Source organism: Varroa jacobsoni, unplaced genomic scaffold, assembly GCF_002532875.2.
Source record: "Varroa jacobsoni isolate VJ856 unplaced genomic scaffold, vjacob_1.0 contig00413, whole genome shotgun sequence".
Taxonomy (NCBI): Eukaryota; Metazoa; Arthropoda; class Arachnida; order Mesostigmata; family Varroidae; genus Varroa; species Varroa jacobsoni.
In genome coordinates, this window is record NW_019214461.1 from 60,494 (window position 1) to 85,505 (window position 25,012).

At 38.8% G+C, this 25,012-nt stretch overlaps 2 protein-coding genes and 1 long non-coding RNA gene across 7 annotated transcripts; 1 reads left to right on the forward strand and 2 right to left on the reverse strand.

Annotated features, from left to right (window-relative positions):
• Positions 1-341: 341 nt before the first annotated feature.
• PIG-T (phosphatidylinositol glycan anchor biosynthesis class T) lies at positions 342-11,102 on the reverse strand. Of its 2 annotated transcripts, none has more exons than XM_022851814.2 (10): positions 11,008-11,102; positions 8,970-9,190; positions 8,183-8,263; positions 7,490-7,602; positions 6,977-7,168; positions 6,496-6,596; positions 5,872-6,229; positions 5,550-5,640; positions 1,698-1,790; positions 342-1,542 (listed from the first exon to the last, which is right to left on the reverse strand). In XM_022851814.2, the coding sequence occupies exons 2-10, from the start codon at positions 9,167-9,169 to the stop codon at positions 1,059-1,061; spliced, it is 1,713 nt and encodes a 570-aa protein (XP_022707549.1). In that variant the 5' UTR covers positions 9,170-9,190; positions 11,008-11,102; the 3' UTR covers positions 342-1,058. The 2 variants fall into 2 exon arrangements, with proteins under 2 accessions (XP_022707549.1, XP_022707548.1); XM_022851813.2 differs by lacking the exon at positions 11,008-11,102 and adding an exon at positions 10,655-10,877.
• A 117-nt stretch (positions 11,103-11,219) lies between these two features.
• LOC111271179 (uncharacterized) lies at positions 11,220-19,438 on the forward strand. 4 transcript variants are annotated; one of them, XM_022851806.2, is made up of 10 exons: positions 11,220-11,331; positions 11,719-11,938; positions 12,140-12,341; positions 13,344-13,557; positions 14,083-14,154; positions 14,368-14,783; positions 14,875-15,149; positions 15,292-15,423; positions 15,673-16,053; positions 16,258-19,438. In XM_022851806.2, the coding sequence occupies exons 3-10, from the start codon at positions 12,203-12,205 to the stop codon at positions 16,657-16,659; spliced, it is 2,031 nt and encodes a 676-aa protein (XP_022707541.1). In that variant the 5' UTR covers positions 11,220-11,331; positions 11,719-11,938; positions 12,140-12,202; the 3' UTR covers positions 16,660-19,438. The 4 variants fall into 4 exon arrangements, with proteins under 4 accessions (XP_022707541.1, XP_022707542.1, XP_086828946.1 ...); XM_022851807.2 differs by having other exon boundaries at positions 11,719-11,932; XM_086972820.1 differs by having other exon boundaries at positions 11,719-11,932; positions 14,908-15,149.
• Positions 19,439-20,427: 989 nt separating this feature from the next.
• On the reverse strand, positions 20,428-23,112 carry LOC147752026 (uncharacterized). The gene is made up of 3 exons (XR_015315233.1): positions 22,728-23,112; positions 22,492-22,560; positions 20,428-21,544 (listed from the first exon to the last, which is right to left on the reverse strand). It is a non-coding gene; the product is annotated as an uncharacterized LOC147752026 (long non-coding RNA).
• Between the last annotated feature and the right edge of the window lie 1,900 nt (positions 23,113-25,012).

A 25,012-nucleotide genomic window follows, 5' to 3' on the forward strand; every position in this document is an offset into this window, starting at 1 on the left:
TAACGGTTCGTGCTACTTGATTTTTTCTCAGTCCTTTAATTTGAATGTTTCGAGTTTTACGTCCAGTACCACCGTTTATGCGTTGCTTTAGACGATTCTTTGTTCACGACGGTGGTCGTTAAATTGATGAATACTGTTTTCGTATTGCCGATTAAGTAATGTGCCAGCCAAAATTCTGCACGCGAAAACACGCCCAGCTAGCCGACGATACGGTAACGTATTTTCTTGCGACTATTTGTCAAAACAGAGTTCCAGATCATCTTAGTTCAGAGTTTTCAGTGGTATCACTCTTTAGTAGAACCTTTTGTTGCAAAAGTTAATGGAGGAAAAATTACAGTGAATGATGAACTCAATGAAGTAAATGACTTTATTTGAATTCTAAATATTAACATTTTATACATGCTGCCGCTTGCTTAATTGTTATATGTTGCTTAACTATCCAATGCGCGAAGTAAAAAGCTAAGCGGTTTTACATTTTATGAGCCGCTGTTTTGCAAATTTATTTACCATTTCTTTCTAGCAAAGTAATGAATTACATCATCCGTGAAATACCTAACGAGATATCATCACAAAACAAGCCATCTGCCAATATCACCAATAACTGATATCCATTATCCAAATGTTTAGCGTTACTACTCAGTACTTACACTAAATACTAAATAATTCTGATTTCTGGTTTAGCTTCTACTACGGCGGTACATACCGTGTATATATATATTTATATATATATATATATATATATTTATGTGTATCCGTGTTCGTCACTTTATATTAAATTACATTATATATTCATATACGACGTAGCTTCAGTGGATCAGTTTCTACAATGCTACATGTACAAATTAAGCGTTTTTACATATTTACGCTCAGTGTTAGCTCTTTTATATGGTACACTGACTGGTGGGGAAAAACTTGTGCCGCCAGTCACTCAGCTATACAATCATTAACCCTCGCACTGTCGAGAAGCAATCAACCATCCAGATCCGCACACCTACGAAATCTCAAGATCTGAATAAATTGTTATTGAATAAATGTAGATGAACATGTATATAATCTAACTACTCCTTCTTAGCCTTTCTTGTTGATACTCCCTTAAGTTTTTGCAAAATCTTGTATATAAAGCCCTTTTTTTGCGTTTTGTCTTGCAAGACAAGATTCTTCGTCGTAATGTTATGGATAGGGCCGAAGGCTAAAGCAAGTGCTGTACACACGAAGCAGATAACGTTATAAGGCATGCTGAAGTCTGGCGTTGGTAGTGTTACTAAAAGAATCTCAGTGAAAAGAACGAGATATCGTGTTTTGTCGCCACGATGCAATAAGGCTAACTCGAGATTCTCTGAAGCGGACAAATCTCCAGTGAAGTTTGCCAAGCCCTGGGAGGGCACCCTAGTGGTAAGTGAAGCAGCTCCTATGTAAAAACCCAAATGCGGATCAGGAGGGTATTCAGTCCAGACAAGGAAAGCGCGCTCAAACGCGAAGAAAACTTCCACACGCGAGTATGGTTCAAGTGTCAACCCGATCTCAAGATGGTAGGGTTTTTCTCTGTAAAGAAAAGTTGGTGAACTAAAAAATCACTCTGAACCATTTCACCTAACATAATTAATAACCAGCTGTGATCAAACAGAGATGATATCATGAACGTCAACGTGAGAATCCATTTGGAAAATGATTATCGTGTTTCGTGTGTGACCACATACCGATCCAATGCGGGTTGGAACACTATGCGATTAGGGTAAATTCGCTTCGTATTTGACGTGACCGTCAACGTATGGACGTATACTCTCAGGTACCTAAAAATGACACAAAAAATCAAAACAAAACGTGAGTTTGAGTTCGCAAACGCAATACGTCACCATATGCACCATAGCAATATTGCAAAGACGAATTGGCGAAGTGATTCACCTCTTGATGTATTGTTGTGCAATATGTGTAAAATGATAATACGGACCCAAAATAATTTCAATTGCAAACAGTTTCGTGTACAAATATATCCAGTTCCTTGATATGGGCATAAACCGGATTTCGAATCTAGACAAAATTGGTTTATCCGCTACGACCGTCGAATAATAATTACTCAGAATATACATAAACTAAGCCAAGTTGATGGCTAAGCCAAGTTTGGTATGAGCAGGTTGTAACTGTGCATTTTGTTTTCCATACAAATTGAATTATGAAGCGATATGTTGAAACAAATTATGAAAACTTTTTAGGATAGTTATTTGTTTGCAAGGTTTTCTGTCATTTTGCGTTCGTGTTTGCGTTCGCCAGGAAGTGGAAACAACGTATGAAGCGTATAGCAAACTGTAAATGGTAAATGCGCAAGCTCGCCTCACGAAGCTATTCAGTCAAACGTAGCAATAATAATGTACTATGATGTTTTAGCACCTTGGAAATATATTTCTATTTTTCCATATGATTATGAGGTTCGAATTTTGCTACCAGATCAAGTTGGTCTTTTCTATGGGAAATATATTACTATAACATTTTTCTTCCTGTACCTTTTAATAAAATTGGTGATTATCGGCAACATGTGTCACGTAAGCGTTATTGTTATTTTTTATTATTAAACATACGTATACGAAGATATCACAGATTATAAAAACACATGCAATGTGATATGCTAATGAAAGAGATTTCCTTGTTGTTATCACCGTAATAGAGCTCAGTCACTTCCCTTTAGGAGCAATGGGTTGACTAAAGGAAGTACCGTTACTCGTAGCCGGGAAACGGTTTAAGTCTTTTTAACCATCAAGCAAACCATTTTAGAATATATTACAACATATCGTATTTGTAGAGCTAGCCTGTGGCTTTTTGCTTTTCGGCGGAAATTTTGATACGCCCTTCCCACGTTTCGGCTGCTTTATACCTTTTTTCTCTTTAATAACAGGTTTACATTTAGGTACCGGGGCCACTTTTAGTTTTTTGGCTGGCTCAGGTGCCGATAGTGGTATCACATCCGTTGTGTCCTCCACCACTTCGTCCGGCTTCGTCTCACTGGTGGGCATTGTTGCCACCAGCTTCTCAAGATCAGGTTTGTGCTCGTCGGTCAGCTCGACCTGTTTTACACAAGGATCTTTCGACTCCAGCCTAGAGTTGTAGTCATCTGACATTTTTAAGGGCTCGTCTTCATCCACCGGTTTGGTGGGGCCTGCCGACGCTTTTTTCGGTTGATCTATAATCATCTCTAGCTTACTACCCTCTTGTTCTTCTCCCTGATTAGTTCTCGATTCCGTGTCCTTCTCGAAATCCTTCCTCACAAAGTTAGATATATCTATTTTCTCGGACAAACTTTTAGTTTGACCTGGTTTTGTTGACTTCCCAATTTTTTCTAAAACCTTTATTTCAGCTTCTCCTAAATGAACTTTCTTCTCATCCTGGTCTAATTTAACATTGTTCTCACATAGACCTGATTTAACTTTCACCTGCCCTTGACCTGATTTTGCCTTGGCCTGAACTTCATCCGATTTAGCCTTTGCCTGAACTTGATCTGATTTAGCTTCCGTCTGAACTTGATCTGATTTAGATTTCGTTTGAACTTGATCTGATTTAGATTTCGTTTGAACTTGACCGGATTTAGATTTCATTTGAACTTGACAAAGCGTACGTTTATCCCCAATATGATCGTTCTTTAATAACTTCTCTGAATCAGCGACGACTTTATTTTCAGTCGCATATTTATAAGGACTATTGGTGGTGCCCTTAGAAAGGTTGTTAGCATGATTTTTGGAAACAGATTCCTTTAGAAAGCTCTGCGATGCGCCTGCTGCTGTTTTAGTATCACAAGGTATAGGAATAGACTCCGCTTTTCCACCAAATATTTGAGTTCTTACCGGCGACTTTGTAACAACACCGTATTCTTCATTCCCTCCTATTTGTTGTCCGTTATGCATTGCTTGGATGTGACCTTCTCTATGTTTAGCCTTAACTCTATCGTTTTTCGCCCAGCCTGTTGATTCAACTTCCGTCCTACTCTGACTCGTCAGAAGTTTAGAAAAGTCTTTAAAGCTGCACATAGGAGGGGCTCTTTTATTTTTACATGCCGTTACGGATTCCTTCAAGATATGCGCATTGTAGTTTTGATTTCTGCTAGACAACTTATCGCCACTACAAAATGCATTATTATTTATTTTACCTGGACTGAACCCCTTTCTAGGTGTTGACTTTTCAATAGCCTTCCTCATGATAAAAAATGGTTTTTGATATTTGGCAGATGTTGAATGTTGGCCAATAGCGAGAGCTCGATGCTGCTCCTTCTGCTTTGCTGCGATTGCCGAGGGAAGCTGTGGCAATGGTTTACGGTTCTCGCCCACTACCTCTAATTTATCGGATAGCTTAGTCGGGTCATTGGCAGCGTCGATATATAGAGACGATCTGTTTTCGTCTTCGATATTCACCGGGGCCGCAGCAGGCCGCATTTTTAAATTTTCAAGGTAAACCTTGTCGATTACACAGCACTATTCTAAACGCAAGGTAGCTCAAACAACCGCGGGCTTCGTTGCCCGCGCGAAATAACTGCATAGGGTCTAATCGTTGACATAAACAAAAAACATGACTCTCGGAGTTCCGTACGGAGTACGTTTGTCCCGTACACTACTCCGACAACGACGCTGGAAAACAGTATTTCCGCTGTGGGGACGTACTATGATGGTGCGTCTGTACTTCGAGTTTCACCACCGGCACTGCTATAAGATACCGCTTTAGATGGCTGACTCCTAGCACGAAACGGTTTGAACCTATGGTTGTTTTTAACCTAGTGTTTCGAGTTTTACGTTCGGTACTATATTTAAGAATTACTTTAAATGGCTGGCTCTACGTGAGAAACGAAACGTTTCTACGTCTAGTTTCGAACCCAGACACCTAGTGTCTCGTTAAGTTTAGCAAACAAATAAGTTAGCACCGCAGCGTCACGCAAACTGCTTAGAGTAAGCCGCCGTAAGCTCTACCGCAGCATAGGCTGTTAACGATGAATCTCATTGTAGCTGTAGTAACGATCTTTGGAAAAATTTGGAACGATGTTAAGGCGATTTCGCTCTGTTTCATTTAATAGCAGTGTACATAGCTTTTCTTGTTACAACAAATACCAATAACATATTGACGTAAACGTTCTACCGTATAAGTGCAGTTGATACGCCTGCCACAAACCTTTGAAGTATTAGAAGTACTCAGTACTGCGGATAGCAGATAAGTTGTCAAAAGTCGTCTGTATAGCACGTGCATGTTATGATACCGTTGGTGCTGCAGAACTTCTTTACAGTAATATTTTTTATTTTGTTTTTTGACTGTCATTGGTGCTGAGTCCCGCAATACTATTAGATTTTATTGCTCTACTTATACTCTGTATATTATATAAACGTGTACATATTTAAATACTTTTCTCTGTTTTTCAGCGGAAAATGTGTGGAGACAAATGTGTTCAGAATGTCTGAAACGGTTTGAAAAAGTTTTATTGGTTTAGAGTTAACTCCATTAGCTTTGGTATTCATTGTAGAAATTTAGACTTGCACGATATTGTTTTGAGAGCCCCTCTGGTTTGCAAAGATTTTACTTACCAAGGAATAATTTCTAAATAAGTGACGTTAAAGAAAGTGTAGTGGTTATTTTTGATGATTGCACGAATTCCACCTTGATCAAGTCCATATCCTGAGCACAAAAAGACCAAAACAAGATAAGTAAATTATAAATGATTTGTGCTGCATACATTAGATAAGAAATGATCATCTTGCCTTTCTACAAAAAAGGACAAGCAGACAGGTTTGAAATATTAAAATTCAGAAAACGCATTGATTTTGAATGCCCTTTGATACAAACGAATAATCGTTTGACAGCGGGAAAATACAACGAACTTCCATGGGAATCGTCAAAAGCACTTACCTTGCAAGTAGCGATTAACGGTAATTGGTGGAGGCTTAATCGTCCAATACATGTGGTTTTTTGCAAATTTAGCATATATGTTGGCATGACCATGGTCTTGCAAAAGCCTCTTGATGTCGTAAATGGCAAATTCACGATCGCTGTCGGCCTTTTCTAGTCTGTGCGGCTCGGGACTTAGAGTCATTGCAGCACTCACCCCATTTGGCGTCAAATCTACTAAAACCGAGCTCTTGCTGGCAAGGGGGCAAACCGCTGATATCGTCTTACCAAATAAAATCATAAAGTTCCAATCTTGTCGTCGAGGGCCGAATGTAGGGTCCATCACAACAGTGACATACTGTTGCAGTAGAAGTCGAGTCTGGAAACATTTTACGAAAACATACATGAGACTGTCACTAAACACATATATTAAAGTAATATGTAATAATTTCCTCGCAAACACTTTGCGATAAGTGAACTTTTAGATCAAGATTGTATTTTTTTTTTGTCAACTGACTTTTGTCACTCGTAATAGAAATTAAACAAACGGAAAAAAGACTATACAAATTGCATCATATGCTTATCCATGTGCTATACATGGTACTTCCAGTAAGATCTCAGAACTGTAATTCATAGCAAACTAACGTGTGAGCATGAATTGTCCAAGCATGTTTTCTTGACGTCCATCCCGATTGAGATAAAGTGTGAAGAAAAGACCGACGTGGCCTTTAAAAGCTGCGACAAGCCTGTTTTAAATAATTGTATAATAAATGAATAATTAGTTAAACAGCATATGCATATGTACGCCTACAGGATATTTATAGCTAATCATTGACTCTTGCTTCAGTTGTTCCAGTGAATGCATGCATAAATGTATGCATATATATATATATATATATGCACAGTGAGTGCAAAGCAGAGCTCATGTCGTATCTCATATGAGTCTAAACGGATATAATTTGATACTTCAGCTCTTAAAAAAACTTTAGCTTTTATCCCAAAAACAGTTCACCTACACGTAAACTCTACAACACATGTAAATGAAGAAATTTAACTGTATATGTCGCAGCTAAAAAAGACTTAACAGCATATATTAACATCATATAATGTTGGTATGCATACTAACCGGCATTAGAACAAGGTAAAAGTTTGAGCCAGGGCGTAAGATTCTCAGTGCAAACTGCTTCACCAGGTAGGAGGGCTAGTCGTAAGTTGGTGGCATTCACTGAGTTCAGGTGCCCCTCCGGACGAAATACGTATTTCGGAATAGCCGTGATGGTGTCGTCAATAAAATTCAGCGATGAACAAGTAATGCCACCTATAAGTTTTTTATAAAACGAATAGTTAGGGTATGATCTACAGTCTCGTTGCTTTATAACATTTTTCTAAATTTGAGCCAATAAAGGCGCTATTCCTGATTTGAAATCCTACATATTAGCACATGTTATGTTACCGTAGCACTAACAAAAGACTATCACTTTTTCTTTATTTGGGCCTCGTTGCATTGATAAAATTGCGTGCTTAATTTAATACGTACATCTTAATATTCAGCAATACTAACTGATGTCTACGTCAGTTTTTCTACTTTACGGGTTTATAGTTTCGAACGAGATTCCGCGCAGATATAGTGCAATCATACCAAGTGCAGCAGCGAATTTCTTCCAATTTTCTTCTGGATTCTCTTTGAACCACGCCCATAGCAGTGCTCCAGCTGGACGATCCTTGACCGGATAGCCCCAATTTTCATGTGACCTACATGCAAGTAAAATGTAAGTCATTTCACCGCTGACAGTGGGACGAGCCTGTCGCAAATAAGGATTCTTACGTCGAAACTATTTTTAGGAAGTCATTTCGGGATTTGCAATGGGGCACGTTGCTAAATGCATATTTTTGCATTTGTAAGAAACGAACATTGCTGTTTCCTACTTTAGCCCTATCCCATAGATAGACCGATACTATAAAATTATTATTATACCAATTTTCGTAAAAAGAATAGTTACTCCTCAACGCATATGAAATACGTAAAACATTGACTCGAATTATCCACATATACACGGCAACTAATTTAAGCTGTTTTAACAATATTTCACGGTCTGTAGTTTGAAGTGGGCAGAGTAAATCCATGTGCAATAATGGTTTTGGAATCAGAGTCATCTTACACCCATAATCAATTGCACATTCCATGCGCTTTCTACTAAATTCGAAAGTAAATCTGTTGTTAAAAACTGCTGCCTAGACTACAATCAGTAAGACTGACACACGCGAAGGAATTTGCGCTCGCGGGATATGTACTTGCAAGGACGTGCGAAACATCTTTATCTTATTTACGCACCATTTGCCTTGGGTGAGAGAAAGATGGAATTCATCCACTGCATTAGCCTGTAGCAGTTCGCCAACAGTCATCGGGAATAGCCTGTGAAAGAAACGTCAAAGCAGGATACGTTAGTTGTTCAGTCTTGTCTGATCTATAGCTCAATCAATTACGACCCATGTAAATGATACCCATGCCTGATAATTTGTGGAATAGTTTTTTTATTTATAAAACTGTCTCGACGAATGACTTTTTTTGGCAATAAATCGTAATCGAAATCTGATATATTGAGTAGCAGGCATTTCGTCAAATTTAGCGTAGTTTCGATTATAATTCAAGAACAATAAACATGACATCGGAACGATCCTTAGGACTGAATCTACTGCTGAATTCAGCCACAGTTCACTAAAGTATCTGCCCTCTTCTTTAGCAGAAAAAGACGACACAGGACGTCGAGAGGAAAAAATTCCAAAAAAATGTGTTGATATGGTTGTTAGGCGCTGCATGTCGATGCACTCAAAAAGATAATGCCGACTCTGCTCAACATCAGGCAATATCAAGCTCACAATTAGGCTGTTGTCGCGACACATTCAATTAAGAGGCAAGCTGGGTGTCACTCCATTGATTTAGGTCGCACAAGACGCGAATGGCAAAATTAGAGACGAATTGCTGCAAGAACAGCGGCCGATGATGCGTCAGGATACATAATATTATACGAATAATAATAATACGTATTTAAGTTTGCAAAGTGCAATTGATCTATAAGCTTTAAGTGGCACTGCAGCATAGGCTATCTAATTTTGCTAACCTGTAAAAGTTTAGCGGCTCTGCGGGATTGTGTAGCGATGTTGAAAAGCAGAACTGAGCGTAGACATGACCGGATGGTAATGATTTAATAAGCAGCTCTTCAGAAAACAATTCACCAGACGCCGCATTCGGCAACTGATGCCGATCTTCTAACGCTACAATTCCCACTAAAAGGAATGGAGGTATCCAAAAAGTCAACATTGTCGCTGTTGTGTATTTATACTGAAATAAGCATGTGATTAAATATCAATTAATAACCAGTGATTAATCTGTAAACCTTCACTTGCTCTCGTGCCTTGCACAAAACTTTTTAAGTCATTTTATTAATGTATACCTAACGAGAATCTTTTTGAATTGATTTATTATATATTAAACAATTCAATATAATCTTAGCTTTCGAAAATTATTAAAGCTCAGTCTATTAGAAATTTCAGCGAGAATCTATTGAGAAAAGCTTAACAAATCAACCGGCAAAGCTACATTGAGCAACGGCAGGGTGGATCACTAACTTCAATGCAGACTTGCGAGTTACTAAGCGCTTGCATAGGACACAATGAATATATGATATAGCAATTTCGTATGCTGCCTTTGTTGTTGCAACTGTTCTCTTCATAGACGTATATAAGAGAAGGTTGTGTAACACAAGTGTAATAAGTATCTTAAACGATTAGCAGTTCCGCCGCTATTTTTGATTTATAACGGTCAGAAACAAAGGCGAATGCGAAGACCAATGAGATTGACGAATTTTTATCAGTAACTGAGCTAGAAGTTCATATTTGCAGCCAATAAGTATACGAAATTTTACAAAAAAAAATGTCTACGAAAAATGTATAAGCAATTTCTCATTTACAATTTTTTTTATTTACCTTAATTTGACGTTTAGCATTTATCGTGACAGGCGGTACTCTCGGTGGATTTAACTTCTAAACATAGGATGTCGTACCAGATATACGTATGCCTTTTTAAGTAATTAGTTAAACAAGATCTGCTAAAACACTTATCGTTTATCTTGTTCTTGACGCTCCGAAAACGTTTCGCAGACTTCGTAGCCTTTTCACTACAAGATACGGACGATGTATGTTTTCTATAGAACCTACCCCGCGGTGTTGAGTAATTACCGACATTAGGCAAATATTACGAGTTGGCGCATTGAAATGCTAACCCGGCACTGTGTTAACAGGTCACACAGACCTTCGAAAATGTATTCTCGCAGATTACGCAACAGGTCGGCTTCGGTACGAAGTGATTGTCGAATGACACTAGCTAGTTGCTTCGTATTGGGCTCAAGTGTTTTCTGTGTGCCTATGGTAACACGTTTTGGCTTATTTGCGGTGTTTAGGTATGTAGCGCTGCATGGATCACTACAACGTTGTTTGTACCGTTGATAAGAGAATGATCTGAGTAGCCATTGATTTGTCGCGCATTTTGAAGGCTGTTAAGTGTTTAGCTACTTTTATAGTTAAGTGGTGCACAGCTGATTATACTTGCAGTCACGGTTCATGTTGGCAAAGCTTTAATCTAAGATTAGGAATATTTTTTTTCAATGATATACAACACTGTTATATCAATTACGCAGGACACGTAAACATAACCGATCTTGTGCTTCATTCCTAATTCTTATGAATTGATATCATTCGTTTAGCGTAAATGTGTTTATGTCCATGATAGTCGCGGAGAATTACTTACCACAAACTATTAGAAGTGACGCCTGTACGACACACTAAAACATAACTCAGTATTAGCAATAGAAAAAATTTCCTTGCATGTTGATGCAAATGACATGTAGTCAGTTCAGCAGTGACTAGGTATTTCAAAGGCGCACGATTTGAGTCACAGTAGTTTAAACTTCAAGAAATTCGAACATCGACTAGCGGTAACACCGGCTTACGCTCGGTCGCAGACATAACCGTATTTGTCATTTGTGTGTCTCGCTATTTCATGGAAGTGTCAGAACACATTGAACGGCTCCTCACAGAAGGATACAGAAAATGACAACAGGTGACTTACCACTAAAATGAATGAATTTGAAAGGCACTCACTTGCTAGACAATATAACTTGAGTTGCTTTCTGCTTCATTCAAACCTTGGCTGAGCCCTACTCAACTCAAATAGTCACTCGTCTGTATTGTTGAGTACGCGCTGAGACATACGCAGCGTATACGCCTACTGCTATCATGTACGTAGCTAATTGACGGGAATCGCGGAGTTTACGGAATGCAAGATCAAAATGGTACGCCATCAAGTATTGTTGTTGTTTGTTGTTGTTGTTGTTGTTGTTACGGGTTTGGCGTTCGGTGCTATCATCGTTGCCACCTGGTCCGGACTAAGATAGCTAGCTGTCGTATGAGAATTCATTCCACCAGGTACGTGTGCGCTGCTGTATCACCAGTTTGCCACTCGTGCTACTGATTGTGCCCTATTTCGACATATTTAAATTGTTTTTGCCGCAGATTATTGCCCGCCTGCCACTTGTTATCCAAATTGCGTGGTTGCCCAGTTTAGCACTCTCTATTCGCCTCACTCTATCGACGATATTATGGCGACTGGTCTGCGACCAACAGACAGAGGGCCGAAATGCAATCAGCTGTTGTTGCCGATCCTTTCTTCGTAGAATCCAATGTTTTTACCACGGTTGAGTGGTTCCTTTATCGGCTCAATGTGACTGGCCTCCCAATACCCTGTTTTAGCCTAATATGTGTGTGGTCTGATTATTTAAATAAGGTTGCCTTTCAAATACCTCCTTCTTTCAGATGACGTGATATTAGCTTAAAGAGGCCACCTGGAGTTTCCAGTTCTCCACGCTGCCGCTTGGAATCTTTATGCTTAAGGCAGATCAAGCTGCCGTATAACCCGCAGAGCGAACAGCGTAGAGCAAGACCGTTCTCTCTTCCAAGACCAACCCGTTACTTGCCCTTTGGTCAGCTTAGTTCGATGGCCAATATTATTAGGTCCCATTAATCAACGGTAACTGTGCGTGTATATGTAAATACATATATATACACGTATATATGTATATATATATACACATGCGTGTAAATGCGGCAATCATAATTATTTATCTTGCTCATACTAACTGTATATAACTACCATTATGTATAGCGTAATTTTCAAATTTCTATCGACTATGTCGTATTGATTATACGGTATTGCGACCGGATCGCAACTGGACAGACACCGTTCCGGAGCAGCGAGAGACGACTGATCGAATTTGCCAATATCGTCGACAGCAACAATATGTCAATACTGGAGAAAATCAAACAGTATTGCCGCCGGCTTGAAAAGCATTCAGACGACAAACTAGTAATAAAGGAAACACTGAACAAACTCAACAAGATGGAAGTGACCGTTGATATCTTGCAGGAAACTGGGATCGGTAAGTAATATCACGGAAGCATCTGAACGATTGGAGATGTTTCGCCAACCAAATATCATAAGAGATTCTATTGAACTTGACTTAAAACGCACTTCATTAGCAGTTGATGGTGCAAGAACTGAATGAAAGTGCAGCAGCAATTCCTAAAAGTAAAAAAGAGAGTAAAGATCTAACTGTATCTAACCACTGAGGAGATATTTGATAACCTAGGTTTAGAACTTCAGAAAATAGGATTTTCTATACGTTCTCTAGGGTCAGGGTATAGGAAGTTTGCAGTTTTGGCCTTGGTTAATAACAAAGATTGGCCGCAGGGGGTAAAATAATATGAGTAATTTCTGATTACGCAAGAGGGTAAATCGACAACGCACCCCCATAATAGTCGAAAAAAAGGGGGGTTTAATGAAGTACAGTGAAATAAGCGACCGAAACAGGGTTAACGCGACTAGAAAATACCGAGAATAGCACGAAAATATAGTATGGAAAGCACGAAAAATCCTTGAAACGATACGTAGGGCTCCATTCTGTTAGACCGGAAGTTGCTTAATTTTAGAATTATGGCCAGTCTTCAAACATATACAATAAAAAATAAAGAGGGCGAACAGGACGATATTGGCGAATGTTACAATATCAGAGAGAAGACCAAGGGACTTGAGGCAGGAGAGGGTAGAAATTACATGTAGACGTTTATAACAATGACGATTAATATGAAGCTTTTCAAAGAACCTGTTGTGATGAATGGAACTAAATAAGGGAGCAGAATCAATTAACTATAGTGAACCTTAATCAGTAAGTGGTACCGCTTGCACCCTTGAAAGATTTCTATGGCTCAAAGACAAAATTGACTAACCCGCCTCTACGTGTCAAGTGCATATAACTCATGTGGTACGTCCTATTTTTGAAGTAAGCAATATTCTATTTAGTATACTTATTTCGATCTATTCGATGCTAATCGGAAGTTTTTTTGCGTTCCTGTATTAAATTAATCTATTTCTACAAACCTAGGTAAAATAGTGAGCTGCATCAAGAAACGTAATGACTCTGCCGGTGTTATGGCAACTGACCTAATCCGAAAATGGAGAAAAGTTGTTGATCGCGAGGCCGAAATGGAAAATCCACCAGCCGTAGATGAGCCTGAACCCTATGAACCGATGCCGGTTGATGATGTAAAATTCAGGAAGCTAGCTTATGAAGGTGTTAGAAATCAACAAGATCAGAGGTGAGCGTCAATTGTTGATCCCTCATTGGCCTTTATGACTTTGTCTCATCCTTGATACTGACTCTTGGAACTTCGCCAATTCAAACAGTCCGGTCTGTCGAATAGTCTGAAATCAGTCTCCAGTTTTTATTAATTCACTTTGTCGAATGTATTTATACTAGTTTTATCAATGCCTAAATAACATAAAAATGCATGTTGTTGTTAGAAACAAATGGTCTCAAACAGTTCAACCATAAAAAAATAAAGCCAATCCTAGTGCGTTATCTTTTGTCTTAGCCTTAGGGACTTGGAACCAAAAGGTTTTGGGTTCTAATCTAATTGGGCACATGCAAACTGATGCAGTCTTGTGCTTTCAAATTTGTTAAAAAAGTATATTACTGCACCAATATTGAAAAAATTAAAATACTATGCAGACACATAGTCTAATATATGCAGCATACTACGGAGAAGCATACGTAATTGTAACTACTTAACGATCGTTTCTTAGATGACCAATTAGATTAATATTGTGCTTAACCTTGACAGACTTGAAAAAATTAAAGAGGAGAAACGTGGCAGTCACGCGATTCAATCAGATAGAAGAGAACTTGAATCCAAGTAAGTGTTGCTCAGTTGCTTGGTCTGTTCTGAAGCTTCTTTGACAAATTCAAATGATAAGAATTCAGGGTTTGTGAAGTGACAGGCTTCTAATTTTAGAGGAAACGTATTACGAAAATAACGCTCTGTCCAAGTTATGATAACCCATATGTTGCCAAAAAGGCAAAAATATACAAGTAACTGATGCACGTCAACTTTATGCATCGTTTCCAGATCTTCATCTTCATCAAATAAGTTACCGAGTAGCAAACACAATAAATTTTCGAGTGGTAAAGCACCCGAACCTGAACTTTTTTCGGATGCTGCAGTTGTGATTAAGAAGGAACTAAAGGACGAGTCCTCTCATCGGCACCCGAAGGACTCTAGCAGTAAACACAGCGGCAGTCGCAAAGAAGATCGAAAGCATCACCATAGTCATCACAGTAATCATAACGAAAAAGAAGAGCGACGAAGTAGCCACAAAAGTGAACAGCGAAATCATCATAAAGACAAGTCGAAGTCTGATTATAGCAGATCAGCTGAAACGTCATCCAAATATGCCAAAGAAATTAAACGTGAAAAAGATGTGTCCCTTGAAACAGCTCCGAAAATAAAGAGCGAAAAGCGTCCTGAGACACACCGAGCTGAGGGTAGGTTGGTGAATTTAAACTCATTAAGCCCCATTATACTAAGATTTTTCAACCTAGATATCACATATCATTGGCATTATTTTTTTTGCAGCATCTAAGGTGTCAAAGTCGTCTGGCTCAATAGGTGACAATAGTAGTGTGCAAATCAAGCAAGAAAGCAGCAGTTCTAAAGAGAAGGAGCGCCGAGATCGAAAACGGAAAGCTCCAGAGGGTACGAACGATCTCGAAGAAGAACCAGATGGAATGAATGCAGCGAACTTTGGTTCGTTCGAGGACTGCCTTGGCAGCATTGACCCGAAGAAGCACCGGAAAAAAAAGAAGCTAAGTGGGGCCAAATTAAGCGCTGCGGTCTCGCCCAAAATGACGGTCAGTATAATTGTGATTAAGAATTTTAGACAATTATGGATGCCAACAATGTTGCAACTGTGAGGAGTTGGTTGTTGGTCGGGTTAGTTGTCAAAATGATTGTTGATGACGTTTTCTCGTATATGCATCGTTCTTGTTGCAGGTAACCTCGTCTACCCTTAATGGCTCAATTAACAAGCCTAAGGGTCCCAGGCTACCTGATTTGTTGGACGTGAAAAAAGCGACGGAAGCACAAAATCTGCTTCCAATGTCGCAGCTTGTTACTGATTATAAGGTGATTTTTTAGCTCGTGTTGATCCCTTTTTTAAACTAATAACGTATCCATTAATATGTTCGGAGTATTTGAAGAAATTAGACATATTTTCTGATCAGGTCTGCAACAATATTAAATCGATTAACTAACATCGGTACGAATAATATGGTCACTTTTGTTTAACATTTTCCGAATTCGAAAACGTCATATATTTTATGAGTGTGGTGTGACCGTGTTGCCTTTCTATTTCGACTAACTGTTTTTCTACAGCCTCTTCCGCGTATGGAGCCAAAATCGTCCGCGTGTACTTCGTCCTCTGGTGCCAAAGTGAATGCTTCTAATAGAGTGATGACTAATGAAGAAGCGGTCCTCTTCACAACATCACGCAAGGATCGCACGGCCGTCTACTCAGGTCGCAAACAGCACACGCTTACATCCGTACCTACGCTGTACGAGGCGTGTGTTCGGGTGCTTACAGAACACGTAGACTTGATCGATGAGACAGGGGGAGTGCCGTTCGATATAATGCGCCCTATTATGGAGAGATGCAGCTGGCAACAATTGGAGCGTCTTGAGTACTATAATCCTTATCTAACCGAGGATTCAGATCCGCTTTGGGAGATACACGTTAAACGGGACTTCCGTGGAAAAGTTAGTGTGTTTTATTGCATTAAGACCACGATGAACATTTACTGCCCTTTTCTTGTATATATTACTGGTAGACCACGGTTCTACTGTTTTTATCTATAGGTACAAGTAAAAATAGGTGTTTTGGTGGTTTATGAAATAAGGTACGGTGTAGTTATTAGAGGTTGATTTCTAATTTGATCATTCATCACTTCTCATTATGACTAGACGCCCGCTAAGGGCGAGGAGACATGGCGAGAGCTGCATATGCGCTGTCGTGACGAACGTGAGCAAAAACTCCAGGTGTTGAAAGAATCAATTAGCAAGTCAATGAAGGAAAAACAGGACCCCGTTCGAAAAACGAAACTGGCCTATGTCGACACCATGGCGAAACCTCCTCGGAACGTTCAGCGGGCCCAGCTAAAACATGGTACCCACCTTGCTAACAAAAGCCAGCCCTCGCAAAGTCGAAGTATTGCTGCGACGGCTAGCACTTCCTCGGCAGTCGAGCCTGTACGAGCGCCCACTGTCGCCGCCAAGAAACCTAATAAGCCTGCACCGCTAATGGCAAAAACGTTGTCATTCTTGAAAATGCGAAAGACGACAGGCTACGGTTTTGCGTCCCGGTAGTCAGTAAAATACTAACGTTAATCTGAATCATTGAGAGAGCGGTAAAACAACAAAAACAACAACTGTAATGTCTACTCCGACATAAGCAGAAAGCATGAATAGAACTAGACCGGATGGGAGATCTCTCCAATAAGTGAATGATCTGTGCGTTTCAGAGATATCTATATATCTAGCTACAGATATGTTAGCATTAGTATAGCAAATCTCTGGGCGTTTATGGGACACACAGGATAAGTCATTTATTTTAATTTTTCCCATTTTCAGAATTTCTAAATGATAAACAGAGGCGAAGGAGACATCAAAGGGCGATGTTAAAAAAGAAAAAGTAACAGCAAAGAATAGCGAATCAGTCAAATAGAATAAACTAGTAACGATAAATAATATAGAAATGACATATGCCAAGTTGAGGGAATAGCTACTGTGGTGCCGGTACGAGCCGAGCAAAAAAATAGGCTACTTAATCCAAAAAAAAACAAATATAGAACAGACAAACGAGATAAAATACATTATATATGAAACTTCCAATGATTATTGAATGCATGCTGCAATGGAATAAAACTTGTGTCCGCTTAAAACCAACCTACAGTCACAGACACATACCCGACAGATTTCCAAACTAGTTAGTTTTATCATAATGCGGCTAGTTATTACTCATTTCTGAAAAATGTGCGCCACCTGCACTTTATAATCTGTATATAATTTTCAATATTATCAAAACATACAATAAATAGCACAAACTACAGTAAAATGCCAAGAATTTCAACTAAGTGTTAGCCGCGTTGCATCCGTTTGTTTCCTTTTGACATTTGTGAAAAATTGATGTGAATACCCAAGTTTGTTAAGATTACATGCATCATTGATCGATTCGCTTTGTAAGATAAATCGGCTATTAAATACGTTACTGAATTTAGCGTAACAGAAAAATTTGTTAATTGAATGTTTAACAGATGCCTCAAATCTCTATCTATCCACAAATATCAATTCACCGTGATCTCGAGCTCTTTTTTTGTTTTTGTTTAGCTAAGTAGAGGACCCGATACTACTAGTCAGCTCAAAAATCTAGAACAGAATACGCGGGTCTAGCGGATAACGCTTGCATAGAGCTACGAATAGAGGCGGGTTCTCGTGCCTTTTTACCAGGACGTGTGCTAATGTGCGTTTTATTATATTGGATTTTGTCCGAAGGCATACGGTCAGAGTGTGTCATGCCCTCTACACGACAAGAAATCGCCAGGTTGGTCTATGCAATACTGTAGACGACGCATGTCACGTCTAATAGTACTTTCATAGTCCCTCGGAATAAATAAAAAAAAAATACATACAAACTGTACGCACAATATAACGATATCGGTTGAGTTGTATCTATGCCTAAGATTCTGCTCGGGGGAAAAAGTCTCCAAAAAAGACGTATTTCTAAAAAAAAATGGAGAATGGCAGATATGACTATAGCAGGCTCCAAAATTTATAGTAGCTGACTATCTCATCAATAGACAAACCTCTTTTTATATTGGAATACGTTGAGAAAAAATATCTAGGCATAGTAAATTAAAGTCGATCTTACAGCAGCAGTAACTAAAAGTGCCGTTGTTAACCGGCGCTGTAGGAAACGTTGGTCACTATATGAAAACTTTGTCGTCCACTGTGGGCAATTTAACTTTTCTGTTAACTTACTGTTGCAGCAAACGAGAACATCTGAATACAGTATTTGATATTCTCTTCTAGCAAGAGACTGTTGATGAACTCTACACTAAAAGACGTCAAAACGCTGCGAGCGACGACCGGTACCCCTTTGACTGACTTTGATCCCTTAACGTTGTCGGAAATGTTACAACGAGAGGTTATTATTGTCATTCGAAATTGACATTAAAGTAGTTCTTCTTGGCAAATATGCGGTGAAATTTAGACTCAACTTACACAAGCCTACTGCTTTGAATCACACTCGAGGGCACGATTCGGTGTGTCAATTACGAATTTCGAGAAGTAGATAAGCTGGCACCGTACTAATGACACTTAAGAACTGCTTTGCTTGCTTTTTTTTCCCAGTTAATTTCTAGTTGTTTTAACATGCTAATAAATTGTTACTTTTTTTAAAACTACCACACGCTGAACACGCATTTTGTAACTCCTGGCCATTGAAAATTGAGTTGATTGGAAATGCTGCCATCTTTGTGTTATACATCGAAGTTTTTGTTGAAATACCATTTATCCTTCTAGATTAATATCAGGCTGATTATCAGAAGTGCTAGTTTATACCAGTTAGTTGGAAGAGGACGTGATTGTTACGTGCCTATTGATGTCTAACATTTTATATCTTCGAGCGAAGTGACTGGGTTATTTTAAAAAGGTTGTACAATATCCGCACATGTGCGAATTGCGATCAATGACTGACTTTCGGTAATCTAAATAAACTGAAATTTGAGATCAATTATGGTATAGGCATATTGGAATTGTCTAATTAAAATGATTTATCAGAAATAGAATAAGAAGACAGTCAGTATTTGGTGCCGGAGTGGTTAAGATTGCCCGATCGAACTGAAAAGCCATTCATCTACAACTTCAAAAGTCGTTTCTCGTTACGTGTAAGCGTTTCAGTTGTTCCTCACTCAGGCTTATTAATTGGAGACTGTTGGTCTTAAACGACAGAGTATCGTTGTCATATAGTTTACTTGCTCTTAGTGAATCATCCTCATCAAAACTGTAAATAATCGTTGTCCCTGTATATAGGGTGCAAATAATTAAACGAATAAAATTGTGTTGGAAATAAGCCGATGCTTCAAAAGACGTGTTGTTATTTTGAACAGTAAAAATATAAGTGAACGTTAAAAGTATCCATGCTTATTATATTTACGTGGAGACAAGTGGTGTGGCTTGCATAAAAGCAAACTCAGTCTAATTTTTCAGGTGGAAGAAAAATAAAAAAAACTATAATGTGTTTGTCTACAAACGCCGGTTACTGCATTCGTAGTTGACGTGTCTTTCTGTTTTCATTATTAATTATCGAATATTATTTCGTGTACTATCTGATTCATTGTAGCAGGTGAGCGAATTAAGGTAGTCATGAGGGAAAAGCTTGATACCGTTTGTGGCGGCACTGATTAGTTTCAAGTCTTATGCACTTAAGCTTTGATTATTGTAGACTTCTTTTCGTTTTTCGTTCTTTATAAATCAGTAATTAACACTCTGTTGATCGTCACCTATATGTAATGTTTCACGGTAATCGGTTCATTCAATCAGGGTGCATAAATTGTCCGTAGAAAGAGTTGAACTCATCTTGTATGTAGGGTTTTTTATATTAACATTTTAAAGAGATAATCCAATTGCCTGGATTCTATCATGTTCTCATTGAGTAGAGAGTCCTAAGTCCACATCCTATCTAGAGGGGCATATACAAATAAAAAATACATTCCCATTTAGACGACTGGTTCAATTGAAGATCGTAGCCTTCGCAATATGCTCCAATGCACTCGAATTTTTTAGTACATCCCTTTTTTAATTTACATTCTACTGCCAATACTATTGGCTTTATTTTTTTCCACCTCGAAAACGATTACCATTCAAGGTGGCCTGCTATTGAAATTTCAACTTTCGTGAAGTCATATACAGTGCCCATGTACCATGTACGGATAGGATGCATTAGAATTAAAGCATACTTATAAGGAATACGTCTAAGTGGAGTTTAATCTTTTTGAAAGGCCCTAAATATAAGCTAGATATTACATACGCAAAGGAATCTTGCGATGCATAGCCAAACGATTAGAGCACTCCACATATTTGTTTAAGTCGTAATTTTCGTTTATTCTACAATCCAGTAAAGCATGTACATTAGGTCTTATGGAACTGACAAGCGATGAAGTTCAATACGATGGGTGAATGTACGATATGTGATGTCTACGTTGGCCTGCTCTATTTAATGCACGCGCCAGCAACACATCTTATTAAGGATACAATAATAATAGTAAAAAAAATTCTCAATCTGTTAAAAATTCGAGAGCAATTAGGTTCCTTTTTCTACGCACAAAAATTTACTCATTTTTGGCTTGAGCTTCGTAGGCGATAGTGACTGGAATATGGAGAAATGTCAAAATACTGGTGAATATGTGTGCGTTGCGCATACAAGTTGGCTGCTACAAGCGGTTTGCCATAGAAGAACGCATATTGGTCGCATATGTCAGATTAGTACCGCAGGCTTCATGCAAGTTACACTTTGACGTTCGTATGCGTAGTGGACAGTACGACAACTTGCCTACAATTTCGGTACTGATTTTTAATTGTTTTACTGATGAAATGTACTACATATATATAATATAAAAAACTAGCTGAGACTAATAGAAAGAGGCGAAATAGTGCAAGTCGTTGCAGATCAGTTCTTGGCAAGAATTGACTAGAAAATCGCTTGCGTATGTATTCGATAAATGTCGAAACAATAACAATTGTATCTTGCTGTCTCAGGTAGTTTGAAATAAATTTCTGCTAAAGCTAATTTAACAGAGCCCGGTAATAGCGTATTGCCTAGTTAACGGTAGCAATCACTTATTGGTGCGAAAGCCGTTGTTAAGCAAGGCAAGGGTGTTGTTCTTCATGTTAGATTTTGGCAAGCGTTTCCAATTCTATTCTTTAATGGAGTGTGAACTATTTATCGTCGCCATTGGTATTGCCGTTGATTTTACACGTAACTGCACATGATAATGGATGACTGTGCGGCTGAAAATGTTTTAAGCGAAGTCTGTTTTTTTACTGAAAGAGTACTCTGATCCTCGTTGCATCTCCTTTTCCTCGATATAGCGTTTCCATGTGAAGTAGGCACAAACCCCTGTAATTGCGCAGGCCACCAATGCTGCAAAACAACTGAGCGCGATTGCGAAGATGTTCAACGGTGAGAGTTGGCCTGGAAAAGCAATATTTAAGGATTACTAACAAGGAAAATTCGCTTAAGTCAAGAGATCCATCTAGGCACTGGACCTTCTGTCACTAGAGTTTATCTGTCCTGCAGTAACCTAGAAGAGTGTATACTGCCAAGAACAAACAAACATGCAAATTTAAAACAAACGGATTCGGGGTCTATAATTTTACATAAGAAACTTTTTAAGAAAATCTAGGTTAATAAACTCTATAATAAATTTGTTTAGTTGCTCTGTAGTATTTGACAGCTAATGGTTCTGCACGGTATCCTTTATGTGACCTATTAGAAGTCTTTCAGTTACAGAATTTTTCTTTTCTACACATTGCACTATGCTACCAATCATACGACTTTGTATTTGGCTCAATCGTAGCGGTCGCGCATTTTCTAATATTTTTAGTGGTACCATAAAGCGTAGTAAACGACAATTACTACGATCATTCGAATGCTCAAAAGTGGGCGTGGATACAAAGCTGCCTGATGCGTTCATTTATCCGTATCAAGCTGGTTTAGTGAACGCTCCGCTACAAACTGGTGTTTTGTAGATATTACACTTTTATTCTGGTGGAATAATTCTAACTTTCGTTGCAGGTACCTCACAAAGCCGTAATTTTACAGTTGTGCAGATTCACGATTGTATTCACGATTACTCACAGGCTGATGAAAAACAACCTTTTTAATACATTTATTGATATAAAGTTCTGAAACTAACTAGTGAGATAATGAAGTAAAATAATTCTCTAAATTCACGCAACTTAAACGTTCCTATGTGACGTGCATCCAAACGTGCCCAAGTCAAAAAAAAACAAAATTACGAAGCGGAGAGAGTTTATACTACACGATGTCCATGTATTTAACTTTTACTGAGGTCATAAGACTTGTCTGACTTTTTTCGTTAGTATTTGAGAGAATACCACGCTAATTAGGCCACATACCTGACAGCTGGCCTTCGCGGTGGTCACCGAGATCGAAGGGGCTGGCGGCTTGACCCGTGCACTCTTTAACTGAAAGAAGAATCAGCCATCCAACATTGTTATAGCACACGGAGAAGAAATATACGCGCAAACAAAAGCCCTCGGCACATTCATATAATACACAGTTTCATTCTCGAACTCTTTTAGCCTTCGAACCTCAATACGTATCGCAGCCACGATGATATGCAAAAACTTACTTATGATTCCAAAAAACACCAAGAGAAACATGGTTGCGACTTTTAAAGATATTTTCACTATTTTATTTTTAATTAACACACTAGTTGCAGTATCTCAAGGAGTCGACACCCATCAGCAAATAGTGCTGTGTGATTACGTTACTAAGGATATCGTTCGTGCCACGGCAGCGTAACTCCTTAGCAATTCCCGTCAGCAATGGCGGTCCCGCCCATCATGAATTATTCCCGGCGGAGGCAGCGTAGCCTATCACCATTCCTTCCACTAATGGCGCTGACTGTTCGCCGCTAACAACACAGCGTAGACAAAGAACACGTTTTGGGCTGGTATTGTTCGTCGAAGCAAGGCAGAATAGGCTTTGCTATACGCGCTAGTTTCGCACTATTAAATAACTGCTAAACCTTACATCTTGGGTTGGCTCTTTTCACTTAAAAGTCAAAGCAGTGAACGCTGGACAAACAGTTCAACTGGGATGTAGTTTGCAGTTATGACATGTTTAGAGCCGTCAGAACCGTCGCTCGCGATAGTGATGACGGCCTTACACAATTACTGTCCACTCCGAAGGACTGTTGTGTAGCTGCTGTTGTTTCCGCTTCCCAATTCAGTCCTATGCTTTCATAACTAAATGTCGGTATGGGGAGGGACACAGCATATGCCGCAGGACTCTCGTCATCGCGACGGGTGTGTCATCGGGTAAACTTTACCTACACGGTGTAAGGCTACCAACTGGCGATCAATGAACGACAAGCATTGCATTCTGTAATGTACGTGAAGCATCCCGCAATGGAAGCGAAAAAGAGTATGATCAACTTTGAAATCATCTCTCGGAACCTACACAATGAGACGCTAAAATTGAAAAGCGCCTTAATAAAGCCAATCCAAAGTATGTCAGTTTTCTCTAAGGGTCTGCTGTACCAGAAATCGATGGATCAAATTTATCCACCTGTCAATATCTATCACTGGCCTTATTTTAAAACTGTAAAATTATCCAGAACCTTAGGAAGAACAACCTTAGAAGAACTTAAGGAGTAAAGAAGAGATTTAAGGAAAATTACAGAGTTGCGAAGACTCTGTCTGATCCTAAAGCACATGTTTTCCTACACACAGGACACGAAATTGTACAATGATAGATATCGCAAAAGATCAACGAAGCATAATCGTTGAGTGAGTTCGTTGAAATTTTACACCTAGACCAGTCGTATAACTGGACTAAGTAGAATCGCTATTGTCTTATCCTGGTGATCACTCTAAAGTACTAGTTATTAAATATAAACTGTGGTTACAGCCGTCAATGCCTGCTACGATGTCTTCACTAAGACACAAAGGGGCAATAAAGTAAGAGATGCCGTCCACGCCATGGATGAATGCGTAATAATAGCACCTAGTTTCATGTAACTAGTAAACCAAATACTTATCTTCAGAGTCGAGGATTAGAGCTGCATTATATGGCCTATGTTCGTCATGCATGCCAACAATCTTTCCGGACTCAGTATTGACATAAAAAAACAGTTACATTTTGCGCATAGCTAAAGATATTAACGTAAATCCTTCTGCCAAAGGCTAACTGCTTGTGATTTAATCGGCAACGTTCCAATTATTTTACAGAATTAGTTAGGCTTAATAAAAAAAAACACGTTGCTAACTTTCTAATGCTTATAATTAACAAAAGATAAGTTTAAATACGTTCCTCCGTTGTACCAATAATGCTACGGGTTGAGTAATGCTCTAGCTCGTATAATTCTTATGTAATTCAATGGCACTTGCAGCATCTAACCTGAAAATCTAAATCAGACTATTACTTTCCCTGCTAAAAGCGATGTATGCGTGTACACTACTCATTGTGTGATCTTTCAATTGGGTCTTTAACATCCGTCAAAGACCTGATGAAGATGCGGAATATAACAGCTAGCGACTGCCGCGAGTACTACAGAAATACGAGTACTACAGTTAGCCTCAGCTCGATTCCAGTTAATGATATCAAACATGAAATAAAATAATGATGATCTCGAAAAAATGCCAAAGGAACAGAGAGCAAGACATGATTACTAAATTTTTTAACTGACTTGTAAAGCTGCGGGTAAAAAGTTTTAAATAATAAGTAACTGGTAATCGTATTCGTACCCTAGCAATTGATATCTATAGTTTGGGATTTGCAACATAGATCTTAAACAGTAAAATTTATAAAATAGTTGACCTTTTCTATTGCTTGGAATACTGTAACATATGGTATACGGTTATGAATCTTGAGAGAATTGTTTTGACGCCGAAAGGCCACACAAGACTAGGA